Here is an 18,277-nt window from a genome sequence, read left to right as displayed (position 1 = left end):
TTTTATTACCCCCTCCCTCGTTGCCCTCCAGGAGGCCCAGGACAGTTAGTTAAGGAATGAGTCACGTTCACCCGGAGTTGTGCACCTTCCCTTCTCACCTGAAGTCACACTAACTGAGGTATGAAAACACACCTGAGCTGCCTGCAATAATAATAATAATACAGTACATTGTTGTTGTTGTCTGGGCAGAAACCTCTCATCTCCATATTCTAACTGTTTGTGTTTTTTTTTTTCGTAAATCAACGCTCTACTTGATCATACTACAGCGCAGTGGTGGAAAAAGTACTAAAATTCTTTACTTGAGTAAAAGTACCAATACTGCAATATAGAAATACTTTGTTACAAGTAAAAGTCCAGAATTTAAAAATTACTTGAGTAAAAGTACAAATGTATTGGCATCAAAATGTACTTAAAGTACCAAATGTAAAAGTACTAGAATGTTTGAAAATAGCAGCTCTACAAGCTCACAAGCGTGAGCTTGTAGATCGGCTATTTTCAAATAGCCTATATATAAAATATGGATAAAGTGGTTAATGTATGTTTTATAATGTAATAATTTATGTCGGAAAAGTAACTAGTACCTGAAGTTTTCAAATAATTGTAGTGGAGTAAAAGTACAATATTTGCCTCTGAGATGTAGAGGAGTAAAAGTAAAAGTATAGACAATTGGAAATATTCCAGTAAAGTAAAAGTACCTCAAAACTGTAGTTAGTTACTTTACACCACTGTACAGCGTCACACAAAAGTATCAAAGGTAGCAGATCCACAAGGTCGAAACGCGGCTCCAAACGCGGCGCAAAGTGACTTGTTGAAGCATTAGTTCACAAACTTTTAATTAATTTGAAGGACCCCCGCAGGGGTTGACACTAAACGGCTGCCCGACTGCCCGTGGACTCAACCTGCATGAGCTCCAAAGAAAACAGCTCACGTTGTTTCAATTTCAGCTCATTCAAGCCTCCTTTCCCAGTAGAAAAAAAACATTTATTTAACTCTACGGGCGGGAATATGCATGAGATGAGCACGGCTGCATCCCAATATTTGCCTCCGAGATGTAGTGGAGTAGAAGGAAAACTATTGGAAATTGGAGATACTCAAGTAAAGTACAAATACCTCAAAATGTTACTTTAGTACAGTACTTAAGTAAATGTACTTAGTTACTTTACACCACTGCACACACACACACACACACACACACACACACTCGCGCACACGCACGCACGTATGGACGCAAGCCCCCCCCCACACACACACGTGGACGCAAATACCGAACCTCTCAAATGACCAGGGCTATTTCCCGCTGTGTAACTCTATATAGTCGTCCAATATAGTTGTCAAAGTAGAAATACTCAAAATGTATTCATCATTTTTGTTAATAGTACAAAAGTATTGGTGTCAACATATACTTAGAGCACCAGGGTAAAAGTATAAGTAAAGGGGATATTTCAAAAAGGTGTCAAAATACTCAGTCGAAAATAGCAGATCTACAAGCTCACCCGCATCGCGATGGGATGCGTTATGAGCTTGTAGATCGGCTAATTTTGAATAGCTGTATTCACAATCTGAATCTACAAAGTCAATTAATTAATTGTAGTGGAGTAAAAAGTAAAATATTTGCCTCTGAGATGTAGTGCAGTGGAAGTATTATATATATACATATATATAAAAGGAAATACTATGGAGCAAAAGTCCTTCAAAACTGTTTCACAGTGGTGTTACAGCAAACCCCTGAGAGGAACCAGAGTATGTGAGATGTTTGCTGAACACATAATATCTACTGTTGGACCTCTGACTCTCTCTTTGTAAATGGAAAAGAGTTTTTGTAAACACAGTGGGTTTTTTTTGTAAATGGAAAAAACATATATCCTCCTCAGACATGATCATATAAATCAAAGATATAGAAGTTGTGCCGTTGTTGCTTGCTTGCCTGGGAACAGCATAACCTGTGTGTGTGTGTGTGTGTGTGTGTGTGTGTGTGTGTGTGTGTGTGTGTGTGTGTGTGTGTGTGTGTGTGTGTGTGTGTGTGTGGTAGACCAGGGCGTTGTATATCTGTGCTTGACAGTAATAACCTAGCCATCCCATTACTCAGCCTGATTTATATGTCGTCACACAGTGGCGTTTCGTGACGAAAATAGCCGATTTGCAAGCTCACCACGCGCCGCCGACGTGACGCGCGGTGAGCTTGCAAATCGGCTATTTTGGGGCGCGGGTGCCGCTGAGGCATAAATTTGCCGTTATTGGCACCTGTGGTCTAAAGGAAACCCGAGTCGACCATGACACATCAGGTAATGACCTATTTGTTTTCATTTTACACCACAAACAATACAGTAGACTTTATATCCATCTCCCTTTCTGACACTCTCTCTCTCTGCATCTCTATGTATCTCTCTCTCTCCCAGTGGCGTGCACAGACATTTTGAGGGGCAGATGCTCAAGTAAATTATGCTTTTTTTTGTTGACTTGGTCTGCTCTTTTTTCCCTCTACACCTATACCTCTTTGCCAAAAATAGCCGATCTACAAGCCCACAACGCCTCGCAGCACGAGGCGTTGTGGGCTTGTAGATTGGCTATTTTTGGCTAAAGTTCTCCTCAGAAAAGGGATGCTAGGTTTCGAGTGGTTATGGTAAAAAGAAAAATCATATCACATAAAGAATTGGCGGACCCCCTGTAGTAACTCTGAGGACCCCCTAGGCGTCCCGGACCCCCTGTTGAAGACCCCTGCTGTAAACTGAAAAAAGGGCACTTCTGGTCAAGAGGGCAAAGGGCAGGTGCTCTAGCACCACCTAGAGTCTATCTGTGCACGTCCCTGCTCTCTCCCTCTCTCTCTCTCTCTCCCTCTCTCTCTCTCTGTGATGTGTCTCAGACCAGTAGATTAGTGATGACACGTTCATTAGCCACCGCATTAGAGGGGAGAGGCCTGGCGAGCTCGTGTGATCACTATCTCAAATTTGATTGAGGGTATTTGGGGAGTCGTGTGTGTGTGTGTGTGTGAGTGTGTGTGTGTGTGTGTGTGTGTGTGTGTGTGTGTGTGTGTGTGTGTGTGTGTGTGTGTGTGTGTGTGTGTGTGTGTGTGTGTGTGTGTGTGTGTGTGTGTGTGTGTGTGTGTGCCCACATGCTTGTCTGGGCGTGTGTGTGTGCATTGGGGTGTTATTGGATTTGGGTGCTATCGTCGTCTCACCTTTTTTGATCTTGTGTTTTAATGTTTGTGTGTGTGTGTGTGTGTGTGTGTGTGTGTGTGTGTGTGTGTGTGTGTGTGTGTGTGTATGGGGTGGGGGGTATATCTGTTCCAGCGGCACTGATCTGGCTGTTCCGCTCATTACGTTGGATTCGCAGCGGCTGCGTGTTGGAAACAATGAGACATGAACTCCTTCTAGTCCGGCCATTACCGAGCTTAACAATGTGCACTGGCCAGAAAAGTCCATTATTTCTGCGGCTCATCGTCTTAAGCGTCCACGCACCAGAGGGCGGGTTGCAAAAAGAAAAAGAAGGATAGAAAAAACGCCACATTGCAAAGAGCGATCCGTCTCTCAAGTCAGAAGTGCAGAGACGAAAAAAGAAAGAAAGAAAGGAGACAAAGTGCGTTACGCACAGGTAATGAATGAGAGGAAAGAGCAGTGGTGGACCCAAAAAGTACTCAATTTTTTTTTATTTAAGTAAAAGTATCAATACTGCAATATAGAAGTACTCTGTTACAAGTAAAAGTCTGGAATTCAAAATTCACTTGAGTAAAAGCACAAAAGTACTGGTATGAAAATGTACTTAAAGTACCAAAAGTAAAAGTGCTAAAATGTTTGAAAATAGCAGATCTAAAAGCTCTAAAATATCTAAAACGCGTTGTGAGCTTGTAGGTCGGCTATTTTCAAATAGCCTAGGTATAAAATAGGGCTAAAGTATTTAATGTATGTTTTATAACCTATTCATTTACATCTGCAAAATAACTAGCAACTACAGTTTTCAAATAATTGTAGTGGAGTAAAAGTACAATAATAGCCTAATAGAGATGTAGTGGAGCAGAAGTAAAAGTATAGACAATTGGAAATACTCCAGTAAAGTAAAAGTACCTCAAAATTGTACTTGTGTCAAAAGGTGCATTACTGAGTAAATGTACTTAGTTACTTTACATCACTGGGAAAGAGGACTGAGGGAAAGTGAGCAACTATCAGGCTTAAGGCGCAGGTTGCTGTTTATAACGCAATGAAGTGGAGAGGACAGGACAGCTATAGCTTAAGAGACCTGTCTTGGAAATCAAAGGCCCTAATCAAACGTTTATCAATTAATTGATCTTTCCTCTTGCCACGAGAGCAATTGAGACTCCCCCAACTCGCTATCGCCCCTCCATCAACAATGTAAACCGTGTTCTTTAGGAGTGCAGAAGGGATGCTCCAATGCAAGGGTTCCCAAACGTTTCAGGCCCCCCCCAAAATAATCATATTTGAACTGGGGACCTCCCACCTTGACAAGCGCCAATCTGAGAATGCCACTTGAACGTCGGCAGTATAACGGATGAGCAGATTATGACGGATGTGTTTTTGTTTTCTCTACGCAGGGTAACCAAGAGGCCACCAACCCACCGGACGCGATGGCCCAGCCCTACACCCCGGCCCAGTACCCGCCCCCCCCACAGAACGGCATCCCGGCCGAGTTCGCCGCGCCGCACCCCCTCCCCGCGCAGGACTACACGGGCCAGAGTCGGGTGCCCGAGCACGCCATGACCCTCTACACGCCCACGCCGACGCACAGCGAGCCGCCCGGCACCGACAGCGGCACGCCCACCATCACCGCCACCACGAACGCACCGGTCAGTCACACGTACGCCCCCCCACCCACCCCAAACATGCCAACACGCTGTTCTCAACGAGAGAGAACGTCAGCTATGGTGTAGCTCACTTTTTTTCAGCTGGACCCATGTAGTGTTGTTGTTAGTATAGGAATAAAAACAGAAGCACCCCGGAGGAAGTAGACTAATAAAGAGAGGAGTTCCTGTTTCTACACAAAAAAATGAGGTGCCCCCAGAGGCAAAAACCAAGGAAAAAATATGTTTTCTTTTTTTTTACCAAATGGGTTCCCAGATTGCATTGTGGATGACCCAATATATGAATTATAATATCACCTAAAAAGGTATTACACGCTTTATGGCATAATAAAGTTGTGCGCATTACGCAGCATGGTTTAAGAGCTATACTCTTTATATATATATATTCTGTATGCTCGTCGTACTCTAAAGCGCTGTTTGTACTGTATACTGCAGTTCAGTGAGTGCATCCGGTTATCCAGGGGAGCATTAAATAACACTGTGGTTATACAACTACACTGGAGGGAGCAGCTCGTTTTTTGATACCGGCGGATGTAATGGCAAAGCCCATAGCTTAGGGCTTGTAGGTGATTGCATTTAATTGGAAACATTCTCACAAAATGAAAGTGCGTTTTGGAAGAGCTGGTCTGGGGCTTTGTAGCGGAGGGGGGGGGGGGTCTAAAAACAAATGTACACCTGCCGCTGGTCGTGAAGTGTTTTATTTATTTCTACTGATGAGATTGGACACGCTGTAGACATGAATGATTTAGGACCAGCTGAACGGAAGAGAAGCCTTGCTCTCCCAAATTATACAGAAAAAAAAAAGAAGCTGAAACAGAGATGCACTCGACGCCGTTTAGTCTACAAAGCCCTTAAAAAAACAAAAAAACAAATTGATCAAATTAGCAAATTGGCTGTAAATGTACATACAGTAGATAGTCTGAGAGTTGGCCTCGATATAATGCGCTTTGTACACTGTTCACTCGGTTTAATTGCACTCATAGTTCCGTACAGCCCGTCCATCATGTTAACGTTCCAGAAAATCCACTTTGTGCGCGGTATCGCATGTACCATGCCATGACCTTCATGTGCATGAGAGGGAGTGTATACGTGGGAGCTAGCACAATCATGAATGGTACATAATACACATGCACTGTGCTATGCATTAGAGATGCGCGGATCGTGGTTTTACCCGCGGGTGCCGCGGGTAACCACAGTTTGGTTGGATTTGGGTCAATCAAATATAATTATTCATTAATATTGGATAAACCGCGGGTGAAATAATGCAGGAATTAATTTAATGATATCTATCTATAGGCCTATTATAGCTTTTAAAAAGCACGAAATCTCGCCGTGCGTGCGTTTGCAGTACTTTAATATTACGTAACTTTACATCAGGCACAAATTAGCCGCCTACTGCACATTGCTTTGCAGGCAGCCAATGTTGCCAGATTTTTCAAGAGAAATAAGCAGCCAGGTCTATGAAAACAAGCCCAAAACAAGCGCCAAACAAGCCCAAAAGTCGCTTATAAAAAGCAGACGTGGCAACACAATTGGGAAAGTGAAAGTGGTTGAATGAAGACGAGCGCTTGTTGTTACTATGGATATGGATTGTATACAGTCACTACATCGCGAGAGTGCTGAGTAACATTGTTTATAATAATAATGATAATAATAATAATAATAATGAATGTAGACGCGGATTTCGGCGACGAAAAACCCCATCCGCGCATCTCTACTATGCATGTATTGTCGCTGTAGGGCAGAAACTGTGTCTTTTTTATGTTTTTTTCCCTAATTGTATGTCGCTTAAAAGCAGCGATAATAGCCAATCTACAAGCTCAGAACGGTCACGTTACAAGCTTGGACATCTGCTATTTTTTTGCAATTGTTTCGAAGGATATTACAGTATGTCGTCTCTGTCGGGTGGAAACCTCAAATATCCAAAACTGTACATTTTCAGGATTAGAATTCAACAGTAGCAAAAGTAGCAGATCCACGAGCTCGAAACGCGTCGCTTCGCTACTTTTGATGCTTTTGTGTGACGCCGTAGCATGATCAAGTAGGGCGTTAATTTAAGAAAAAAAAAAAAAAGTGAACAAGTACGGAGATAAGAGGTTTCTGCCCGACAGCAACGGAATAATGGTATATACAGTATATCTTGACCTGGGATTTACCTCGAGTGAAGCGATTGAAGATAAAAGGAGGAGGGGGAGTTAACACTATACTCTAAGTCTAACACACTCGACAGTGAATCTACTTCAGTCAGATCCTCATGTCTGCTCCTCGCTGGGAAGCCCCCCATCCCCCCGGGGCGTGGGGGGTCAGGTGGAGGCCACGGCCTTCCCAGGAGACATGCGAGAGGCGCTCGGAAATGGAGACCGCCGCTAATAACTCCACTGCCACCGCAGTCGCGTTGCGACCTCTGACTCCCGCGCATGCCCCCGGGTGTGCTGTGATGTACGCTGTCGGCGTATTATAGCCGTGTTTGTTTTTTCCGCGTGGCGCGCCTCCGCTATAGGTCGCAGATAGCCTCGATCTCCAGGCTTTTATTTTTTAGTTTTGCCACAAAAATAAAAGCCTGGACCAGCGAGTCGATGTTCCGGGCATAGGAAGTGGAAGTCATCCTCAACCAACCAGAGTGCAGAGGGGCGTCGCTACAAATGTTATGCGGAGCGGGGCGGGGGTGACGCGCAGATCGGTGAACCAATGGGATCCCACGCATTCTCCCTCCGGAGATGTTGAACCCGCCCCTCTTTGCCAGATATCAGACACGCTAGGGCAGTGTAGGTCGCAGACGACGTGCCACATGGTCGTACTTTAAAAAACAAAAGACCTTTCCTAAAATGGATGTTACGCAAGTGTGACTTTAATGACCATTAGCAACAGAGAGTTCAAATGCTGGGAGTGTTTTGACAGTCGGTTACGCTCCGCACCCCTCCCAACGCGCGCGCGTGCACGCACGCACACACACACTCACACTCACTCTCTCACTCTCTCACACACACACACACACAGACACACACGCACACGCACACGCACACGCACACGCACACCACACACACACACACACACACACACACACACACACACACACACACACACACACACACACACACACACACACTTACACTCTCACTACACCCTGTTCTCCTCTCTCTCTCTCTCTCTCTCCCTCTCTCTCTCTCTCTCTCTCTCTCTCCCCCCGTTTTTGCATTTGATTTGATTTCATCGGTGCTCCTGCTGTGAAGAAAGCCTGGAGAGACAGTGGTCATGGAGAGATGAGAGCGAGTCTCGCCTTCCCTTCATGCTATCTTTCATTCTACCCCACCCTCTCTCTCTCTCTCTCTCTCTCTCTCTGTCTCGGTCTCTCTCTCGACAACTCCCATCTCTGCCTTCCCGTGATCCATTTCTCTCTCTCAGCCTTTAGATTTTCCTCCCCTCTCTCCCTGTCCTCTATCTGTCTGTCTGTCCGTCCGTCCGTCCGTCCGTCTGGGAGAGGAGAGAGTATATGATCAGATTAGTGGGCTGTAAACAGGCAGTCTAATCCCCCGGGGGCTCCTGGTCTAGTGTCGGGGCCCACCGCTGTGTTGAAAGCCTTTAATGACGGGGGCCACCGGCCTGTTTGCGGTGGGTGCCACAGACGGGCCCCCCCCCACCCACCTCGCCGCCTTTGATTAGGGGCCCCCCCGCCGAAACACAGATTGGGGGAGCAGATTCCTCCCGTTGCTCCCCTCCTCTCACACTGCTGTGCTCAGTTGCTGTGCTCAGCTCCCCACCAGGGACGACGCTCTACCCCTGCTGTAAGCCTCCAACGAAAACAAGTTGAGAGAATGGAAACTCGCTGGAACTGTTGGGAAGTTAGTCTCCGCAGAGGCAGAGGCCAACCATGTGTGTTTTTTTAAACCAATTATATATATATATATATATATATATATATATATATATATATATACATTGCTGTGCGTCAAATAGCGAAAATAGCAACTTTTACAAGCTCACAGCGCGTTGCATTGCGACACCAGCTTGTATGGAAGGGTTATTTTTTGTCCAGAATCTTCGCCTATGTCTGCCACTTTTTTTCCGATTCATGTTTTTCAGATTTTTTATGCACTTCCGCAGAATTTTCATCCATTTTTGCTGAATGTTTGTCTTTTATGGCATGCCCAGGATAGGGATGCTATATGAGTTCATGTGAGTGAGAGGTCTCTCTCTCTCTCTCTCTCTCTCTCTCTCTCTCTCTCTCTCTCTCTCTCTCTCTCTCTCTCTCTCTCTGTCCTCGGTCCTCCGTCCAATTCCGTGGGGGGGGGGGCTATTTCAAAATAGCCGATGTAATATAAGAATATTTGGAATCGTGTTTTTAAACATTTTACCAACACAAATCTTGCTTGGAGGTCCCAATATATTTTTTGATGGGGGGGTGGGGGAGTCCGTGGCCAAATACATATTAATTGGGGGGGGGGGGGGCGTTTAAGTGAAAATTTTTAAGAACCACTGGCCCCCCCGAATTCCTATCTCCTACTTCCGAAATCCGTCAGAGAAGAGACGAGCGGAGGGGCCGCCTATTGCCTGCCAGCGGAGCTCATTATCTAGCCCCCCCCCCCCCCCCCCCCCCTTCAAGTAGTACCGTAGTTGGGTTGAATTTCATGAGTAATCATTCTCCTCTCAGATAACAAATTAAGGCAGTGGCATCGGGGGCGCCACTCAATTCCAGATTTTTCACAGGCCCCGTGTCAGTCCGCACCGAGGCTTTCCAAAGGGTATATTCTGGGAGAACGTGATAACACACACACACACACACACACACACACACGCGCGCGCGCGCGCACACATACGCACGTGCACACACGCGCACACGCACTCTACATGCGGCGTACATGGAACGTTGTCGGCGCTCTATCATCTCTCTCTCTCTTTCTCTCTATCAACTCTCATGAGCTGTGTTTAAGTGCATCATGGGTATGGCTTTCAGAGAGGCTCTGCTTGCCTGCGGTTCACACAGTGGTATGTAGGACACGGTTAACCACATGAACCCTGGCTGGTGTCTCTCCCTACTCTGGGCATATTAGAATTAGACGCTGTTGGGGAAGAAACCTTTTTTGTGTGTTTTTTGTAAATTAACCCCCTACCTCATACATGGGCAACTGGCGGCCCGGGGGCCAGATACGGCCCCCACCTTCACTTAATGCGGCCCACAGGTTAATATCGGATTATTGATTTCAGCTGTTACAATTCTAAACATGACCCTCTTTAATTATACTTCAGTCTATATTAGTAGTAGCTTAATGACTAGTATTACAATTCTATTGTCTTTTTTATGTCCAATGTATTTGTATTTAAAGTTATACAGTGCAGGTCCACAAATAACGATTTTTAGCAGCCTCTGCTGGTCATTACCGTCACTGCAGGCCGTTCGTTTATCCTCTGTTACCCAGAATTCCATTTGTTTTCACCGGAAGACGGAAGCGTTTCAAAAAGCGTTCTTTTAATTGTTTTATACGATCTGTGGATTGTTTCTCTTAGCCAGTGGAGCTTTAGTTACCGTGAGCTGTGTTTTCTTTTTCTGTTGTTTTTCGACCTTCAAATCATACAATCTCTTAAAATCAGCGTGAGTTTCCTTTTTGTTATTAGCGTGGTAGTTCCTGGCCAAACAGGAAACCGGTGCGGTAGTTCCTGGCCAAACAGGAAACCGGTGCATTTCCGCTTCCGTTTTCCGGCCAGATGACGTCATTTTCGTGGGAAATTCCCCCCGACACCGTTCAATAGAAAATATATAAATAAAAGGCTTTCGGGGGTGAAATTCATGGAGTGGGTGTTGTGAAACTTTTGCCACTCACAAAACATATACAATTTAACTTTAGTTTTGTTGAAAAGGTTACCTAGTATTACTTTAAGTTCATAAAGTTAACATAAGTATAACTAAATTCATTTGAAATTAGATAAAACTTTTTTTTTCGGGATTCCAATTCAAAAATGGCTAAAATAGCTACAAGCTCAAAACGCGTCGCACTGCGATCCATTTTGATCTTGTAGATCTGCTATTTGTGCTACTTTTGTGTGACATAGAATGGCCCGACAGTATGTGGAAATATAGTGGCCCTCTCCATCATCAAAGTTGACCACCCCTGCCCTACCTGATCATACTGCAAGCGTCACACAAAAAGCGGTAGCAGAGGTAGGAGATCCGCAAGCTTGTAGATTTGCTACTAGCTGTTTTTGAATTTGAATCCTGACAAGTATAACCGTTTTTCACGTTGGCGGCGAATAGAAGAAGATTCTGCGAAAATAGCCGATGTGCAAGCTCATCGTGTCAACTCAATAGGCTCTATGCACAGCAGCCATATTGGACAGAAATTGCGCCCCTTCCTTGCTTCCTTCACAGGTGTCACCAATGACACTAATGAAGGCTCTGTTCCATTTAGTGTAGCACAGTGGTTCTCAAACTTTTTAATTTCGAGGACCCCCATAACTCTGAGAGTGTACAAATGGAACCAAATGGCAAAACAATATGATTTTATTGATAATATAATATATAATATACTGTATAATATTAAAAAATCATATTAAAAAAAAAAGAAGAAGACAAATATTTCATTGTGATACCAATAAATAGGATCTTAAATTATGCTGCGTTAGTTCCATTGATCCAAACCGGAACACAATTGATTGATTGATCATTGAAACAAACATGCCGTGTTAAGTGGGAGGGCCGCCAACTCTTTTGAGATCTTTCAAGCGGGCCCCGATCCAGATAAGGTTGGGAAACAGTGTTGTGGGTGAAAAAAAACCCGAATAAGGAAGTATAGACCCCTGGGGGAGCCCCGGTCAATGAAGTATACAGCGTTTAAGAGGTTAAATGGGAAAAAAAGGGGGGGGGGGGGGTCTCAGTTATCTGCAGTATATATGAATAGCGGAGGACACGCAAAGGGGAGGGGGTGGAGGGGGTCTTTACACTCCCCCCTTCAGGTGACAGAACGGATGCGCTTGCAGCTTTTCTTTCGGAGGGAAAGGGAAAACAAACAATGGGCGGACCGGGGGAGCGAGTGAGGGGGATCGGAGAAAAGAAACGACTCAAGAGCGAGGCATTATAATTCTCGTGAGCGGGGGGGGGGGGCTTTAGATATATCCCACTCCCCCAGACCCCCCCCCCCACCCCCCTTTTCTATTTAATCGGATGTAATCTACCTGCTTGGCAGAATTCCAATCAGATAGTTTCAATTATGCTCTTGTAATGCCACTCCGAAAGGAGCGTGGGGGGGAGGGAGGGGGAGTGCTGAGCCAAGCACTTTGCGGGCGATTTGCAAATAACAGCGAGGGTTCCGGCTGGGGCGGGGGAGGGGGGGGGGGGGGGGGGGGGGGGACTCTTAGAGGGGAGATGACGACTGAAACGCACTGAAACACACTGACGCACGCACACACAAAAAACAACGCCTTGGAGAGTCGCTCCTCAGTTGACAGCTCTCTCCCTCGTATTTTGAATGTATTAAAAAGAATTCCGGTGCAGCTTTGCCTGTGACGCCACTGGTTTTACCTCACGTGTCGTGCACACACATGCAGACACACAGGCAGGCACGTACACACACACACGCACGCACGCACACATCCTCCCCGTGACAGCAGCTGTGGGGACAGTAACGGTGCCACTGAAGGTGGCCTCCTATGGTAATGCCGAGGTAATTATTTTTTGCAGTGCAACACCACCATTTTACAAGGCAGGCAGGCAGGCAGGTTGCGGGCGCTCCGGGATCCCCTGCACTGAGAGGGAGGGGAGGGAGGGAGGGGGGGAGGGAGGCGAGGGGAGGCATTGAGAGATTACAGTGACACCGTGAGTCATTGCGTTAGCAGGGAGGGGAGTTCAGGGTTGAGTATTTGTGTTCTGCGTGTGTGCGTGTGTGTGTGTGTGCGCGACACACACACACACACACACACACACACACACACACACACACACACACACACACACACACACACACACACACACACACACACACACACACACACACACACAAGCGCACCACCCCTCCGTGTCAGCATGCTGCCGGCGTGTCTGCCTGAAGCGCCGACTGAAAACTAAGCCTGATTTATATGTATCTGTATGCGGGTGTCGCTCGCTGGAACCACCCGACGTACAAGCTCACAACGCGCCGCGGAGCGACGCGTTGTGAGCTTGTACGGCGGCTGTTTGCTCGATGTTTGCAAGCGCTGCACGCCCGCGCCTCCCGTGATAAAGAACGCGTCCATAGACACACACACACACACACACAGACAGACAGCCAGACAGACAGGCAGTGCCGCTAGTCTGGCGGTAACATACGGTAAAGGTCGATAGTGTCATGTGTGACCGATGAAACAGATTGACCCGCGGGGCCCCTGGTACCTTGTCACCCCCTGTGCCCGGGTTCCACCGGCATCTGTCTGGCCGATGTGTCACCCCCGGGGCCCCCCGGCGTAGCTACTCAGGCTATTAACCTCCAGCGCACGAGGACATGGGCAGAGTTAAGACCCCCGCTCCGCCCCCGCGCCGGCCGGCCGGCCTTCTCTCCCCTCTCTCTCTCTCTCTCTCTCTCTCTGCCCATCAGCTCGCCCCAGCCAGTCAAGTCCATTTGTCGGCTCCAACCTCCTTGCACACATGTTAACCTCCAGTCACGAGTGTGTGGCCGGATCTGGGGGAGGTCCTGTGTGTGTGTGTGTGTGTGTGTGTGTGTGTGTGTGTGTGTGTGTGTGTGTGTGTGTGTGTGTGTGTGTGTGTGTGTGTGTGTGTGTGTGTGTGTGTGTGTGTGTGTGTGTGTGTGTGTGTGTGTGTGTGTGGGGTGGGTGGGGGTTGACGTGCGACCAAACCTGCCCTAAACGTGGACCACATCTCTGGGAAGCAGAAGACGGACAGCGTGGGGGACCTTGAATCAAGCCACTGTCACTTTTAACAATATATGTCACCGTCTCGCGAATGGGGCCATAAAAACCAAATGAATGACGGCCATTACAGTGGGAGATTGTGATTATGATAATGAGAATAATAAAGGCGATCATCATTACGATCGCGACGATAATGATAATAATGTGATGATGAATTATAATGAATAAATCCCCGGGACCATTTCCTAAATGGTGGAGAGACGTATCACTCACACCACGGCCCGCAGCCCGCCGCCCCGCCGGCCCCGGAGCACGGCGAGGGCTTGCTGTGTGTGTGTGTGTGTGTGTGTGTGTGTGTGTGTCCACCAGTATATGAATCTGAGAAGCAGACCATTTTCATGGTCCTCACAAGAGGTTTTGTGGTTAAAAGAGACTTGTCTAAGCTTACAATTGGGAAAAGAGTCAGGCAGGGGTTAATGTTAGGATTACACATTTAGAGGTTTGGGCTTGAAGTTATGCCTGACAAACTCACAATGATGTGAGCTTGTAGATCTGCTATTTGTCGGCATCAGGCAAAAAAAATCCTTCTTTGTTTTTTAAATGGCATTAATTAAATTGATGCCCTAAAATGCTGATGTCCTCACAAGTGTGTAGTTGTGTGTGTGTGTGTGTGTGTGTGTGTGTGTGTGTGTGTGTGTGTGTGTGTGTGTGTGTGTGTGTGTGTGTGTGTGTGTGTGTGTGTGTGTGTGTGTGTGTGTGTGTGTGTGTGCGTGTGTGTTTGCCATGCTCGGAGAACACACCCCTGGGCACGTTGGACTTAACATATCATATCCAAACAGCTTTTGTACTCAATACGGAACATTTGCACTCCGTCATGCAGTCTCCATCTCTCTCTCTCTCTCTCTCTCTCTCTTTCTCCCTCTGTCTCTCTGTCTCTCTCTCCCTCTCTCTCTCTCTCTCTGTCTCCTCATCGCCCACACGCGCCTCCATCTTTAATCTCTCCATAAACATTGCTGGTTTTAAGTGTCGACAAACACACTTTGATCATTTTCGCTCGTCCTGACACAGTGTCATCAAGGGGGGGGGGGGAATGAATTGCGCCGTCGGCTAGAGACGTTTTTTTTTTTGCTTGGTCGGAGAAGAGACGAAGAATAAAAAAGAAAACAAATAACGACAACAAAATCAAACAGAACAACCCACCCAAAAAAAACATCAACACAAAAAACACGCTGGCGGAAGAATTAGGCCGACCAAAACAAGGTCCATCTGAAGAGACAGGGCCGCCGGTGCTCCCGCGGTGACATCCGTCAGCGAGTGTCGGGAGAGAGAAACCAGAAGGATCTGTCATTGACGTTGTCGGGGGCCGCGTCGTTTATATAGAAATGTCAGCGGTGCGTTCGCAAAATGATGAAACGACCAGCCAGTGCGCCGGGGTGCTCTGAGGGGCCCCGGCGAGCCGACGACACGCCGCGCAAACGTCACCAATAATGTGTCTGTGTAGTCTAGACGTGTCGGGTTGGGGTGGGTTTTTTTTTTTGCCGCGGGGGGGGATCTGTATTCACAGCTTTTTTTTTTGTCAGGACCCTCAATCTTCACCCTCTATACCCAACAGTTGCTTAAGAGCTAAGTGCGTGAGACGAATACGCGGATTCGTTAATGCACAACCGCGGCTTCCGGAGCGATAACTCAACAGGCTGTTTATACTGCCTCTGCTATTTTCCTCGTCCGATTGAAGAACTGTCAAGACTAAGTAAGTTAGTCACACGCAGTGGTGGGAAAAGTACTCACATTTTTTACTTAAGTAAAAGTATCAATACTGCATTGTAGAAATACTCTGTTACAGGAAAAAGTCCGGAATTCAAAGTACAAAAGTATTGGTATCAAAATGTACTTAAAGTACCAAAAGTAAAAGTACTAAACTGTTTGAAAATATCAGATCTACAAGCTCACAACGGGTTGCGATGCAATGCGTTGTGAGCGTTTAGATCAGCTATTTTCAAATAGCCTATGTATAAAATAGGGATAAAGTGGTTAATGTATGTTTTATAATGTATTAATTTATATCTGCAAAGTAACTGTTAACTAACATTTTCAACTAATTGTAGTGGAGTAAAATTACAATATTTGCTACTGAGATGTATAGTGGAATAGAAGTAAAACTACTGAAAATGGGAAACACTCGAGTAAAGTAAAAATACCTAAAAATTATACTTACGTACAGTACTTGAGTAAATGTACTTAGTTACTTTACACCACTGGCACACCGCTGTTTTTATATATATATATATATATATATATATATATATATATATATATATATATATATATATATATATATATATATATACGCCACCTCGCGCGACCCAGAAGAACCTGTCTGTAGGAACTTAATGAGCGTCTTGTGTCTGTCCGTGTCGTTTCCCTCCGGCAGACAGATGACGTGACGCAAACGGAGGTGTCTCAGCAGCTCCAGCTCCAGCATTCAGACGCCTCAGAGAAGCAGCAGCCCAAGAGGTTACACGTCTCCAACATCCCCTTCCGCTTCCGGGACCCCGACCTCAGGCAAATGTTTGGGGTGAGTCCACACACACACACACACACACACACACACACACACACACACACACACACACACACACACACACACACACACACACACACACACACACACACACACACACACACACACACACACACAAACACAAACACACACACACACACAGGGACCCCGACCTAAGGCAAATGTTTGGGGTGAGTCCACTTTGCACACACAGTGATGACACTGGCACATACGTAGAAGCAGTCTCATGTCCACTAGCCTCGGAAACCCATGCCTTTTTTTTTGTTTCAAAAGAAAAAAAGCCTGGGAGAACCTTGCAGGAACGCTGGTCTTAGGACCTTGTTATCTCCTAACCAATCAGAGTGCTCCAAACCCAGGCGCTGGAATCCAGCGCCTGGGTTTGGCTCCGCCCTTCAAGACCATCGATTGGGCTCGTTCTTTCAGTCTACATGTCCACTGTCCACTATCCACTCATAGGCGATAGATGTATGTTCATCTGTGATCTGGTGTAGATTAATATGTATATTTTTGTCTATCTATCTATCTATCTATCTATCTATCTATCCATCTATATCTATATCTATATCTATATAAGAAAAAGTACTAAAATGTTGGAAAATAGCAGATCTACAAGCTAACAACGTGTCGCGATGCGACGCATTGTGAGCATGTAGATCGGCTATTTTCAAATAAAATAGGGCTATATAGGGCTATTAGGGCTAAAGTGGTTAATGTGTGTTTTATAACGTAATAATGTATATATGCAAAGTAACTAGTAACTAAAGTTTTCAAATAATTTTTGTGGAGTAAAAGTACAATATTTGCCTTTGAGATATAGTGGAGTAGAAGTGAAAGTATAGACAATTGGAAATACTAAGTAAAAATACCTCAGAATTGTACTTATAAGTACAGTACTTGAGAAAATGTACTTAGTTACTTTACACTACTCCTCCATACGCGCGTATGCACGCACGCACGCGCACACACACACACACACACACACACACACACACACACACACACACACACACACACACACACACACACACACACACACACACACACACAACATGCAGTCAAAGCCACTTCACGTTGTAACACAAGCTGACGGTCTGAAAGCACACGGCGTCACATCTCATAAAAAAACAACAACACAGAACAGGAATTGAGGCAAACATCCTCAATTCAATAACCATAATGGAGCCCACAGTCAAGAGCATTACCAAAAATGTCATCTGAACGCTGCCCACTAATTGGACCATTAGAACCGAGAGGCGGTAATTATGTCGTGTGACGACAACGTCAAGGAGATGATATTAATTACGGGAGAAACTCCTATAAGCCAGAGCGCCATGGATTGAGGGAAACATGGCATATCTCTCTCTCTCTCTCTCTCTCTCTCTCTCTCTCTCTCTCTCTCTCTCTCTCTCTCTCTCTCTCTCTCTCTCTCTCTCTCTCTCTCTCTCTCTCTCTCTCCCTCCCTCCCTCCATCTCCCTCTCTCCGTTTTCTCTGTAATTGTTGACTTTATTGTTCCCGGCTGTGGTGCAGGTCCTGCGGAATCCAAATCGTCTCAGTAATTAGCTCGGAGGCTTTTGTGTGCCTGGCCGCAGCGTGCGGCTTATGGATATATGATGCAAATTGATCACGGCCTACCCACCCCTCCCTCCCTCCCTCTCTCCCTCCCTCTCATCCTTCCTTGTTCCCTTTCTCTCCTGTTTGTCTCTCCTCTTATGGTTGGCATGGTTCGGGCGGCCCCGGGGAGGCAAGGAGGGAGAGAGAGAGGGAAGGATTGTTGTGGGGATTGATTGTTTTGGGCAGAGCATGCAAAGGGCAGAGCAGGTAGCCAAGGCTGCTCCGCCCCCCCCCCCCCCCCCCGACATGGCTTTTCCACAATGGAAGCCTTTGTAAAGGAACTAGAAGCCCTCATCCCTCCTCAAGCTTCCTAATGGCTTCTGGAGCGCGCCACCGCGCTAGCGCTCAATACGCCATTACTGCTATACGCATGAGTGCAGCCCCGCAGACGTCTCTGGTCGGTGCGGAGGCTATAGTGGTGGAAAAAAAGTACTCAAATGTT

General features: G+C 46.2%; 1 protein-coding gene across 2 annotated transcripts in view; it reads left to right on the top strand.

Annotated features, from left to right (window-relative positions):
• Nucleotides 1–18,277, top strand: part of LOC311055880 (RNA binding protein fox-1 homolog 3-like) — a gene marked incomplete at its 3' end in the record, with an annotated part of 143,324 nt that overhangs the window by 87,860 nt on the left and 37,187 nt on the right. The window contains exons 2-3 of one of the 2 annotated variants that reach the window (XM_084072146.1): nucleotides 4,544–4,795; nucleotides 16,074–16,217. In XM_084072146.1, the coding sequence (XP_083928272.1) occupies nucleotides 4,544–4,795; nucleotides 16,074–16,217 (396 nt within the window). Of the gene's footprint in view, nucleotides 1–4,543; nucleotides 4,853–16,073; nucleotides 16,218–18,277 lie in introns of those variants that run through there. The other variant, XM_084072147.1, reaches the window with a different exon arrangement.

Source organism: Gymnoscopelus microlampas, assembly GCF_963454915.1.
Source record: "Gymnoscopelus microlampas genome assembly, chromosome: 11".
Classification (NCBI taxonomy): Eukaryota; Metazoa; Chordata; class Actinopteri; order Myctophiformes; family Myctophidae; genus Gymnoscopelus; species Gymnoscopelus microlampas.
The sequence above is the reverse complement of the archived record's forward strand: the minus strand, read 5'-3'. Positions and strand labels throughout refer to the sequence as shown.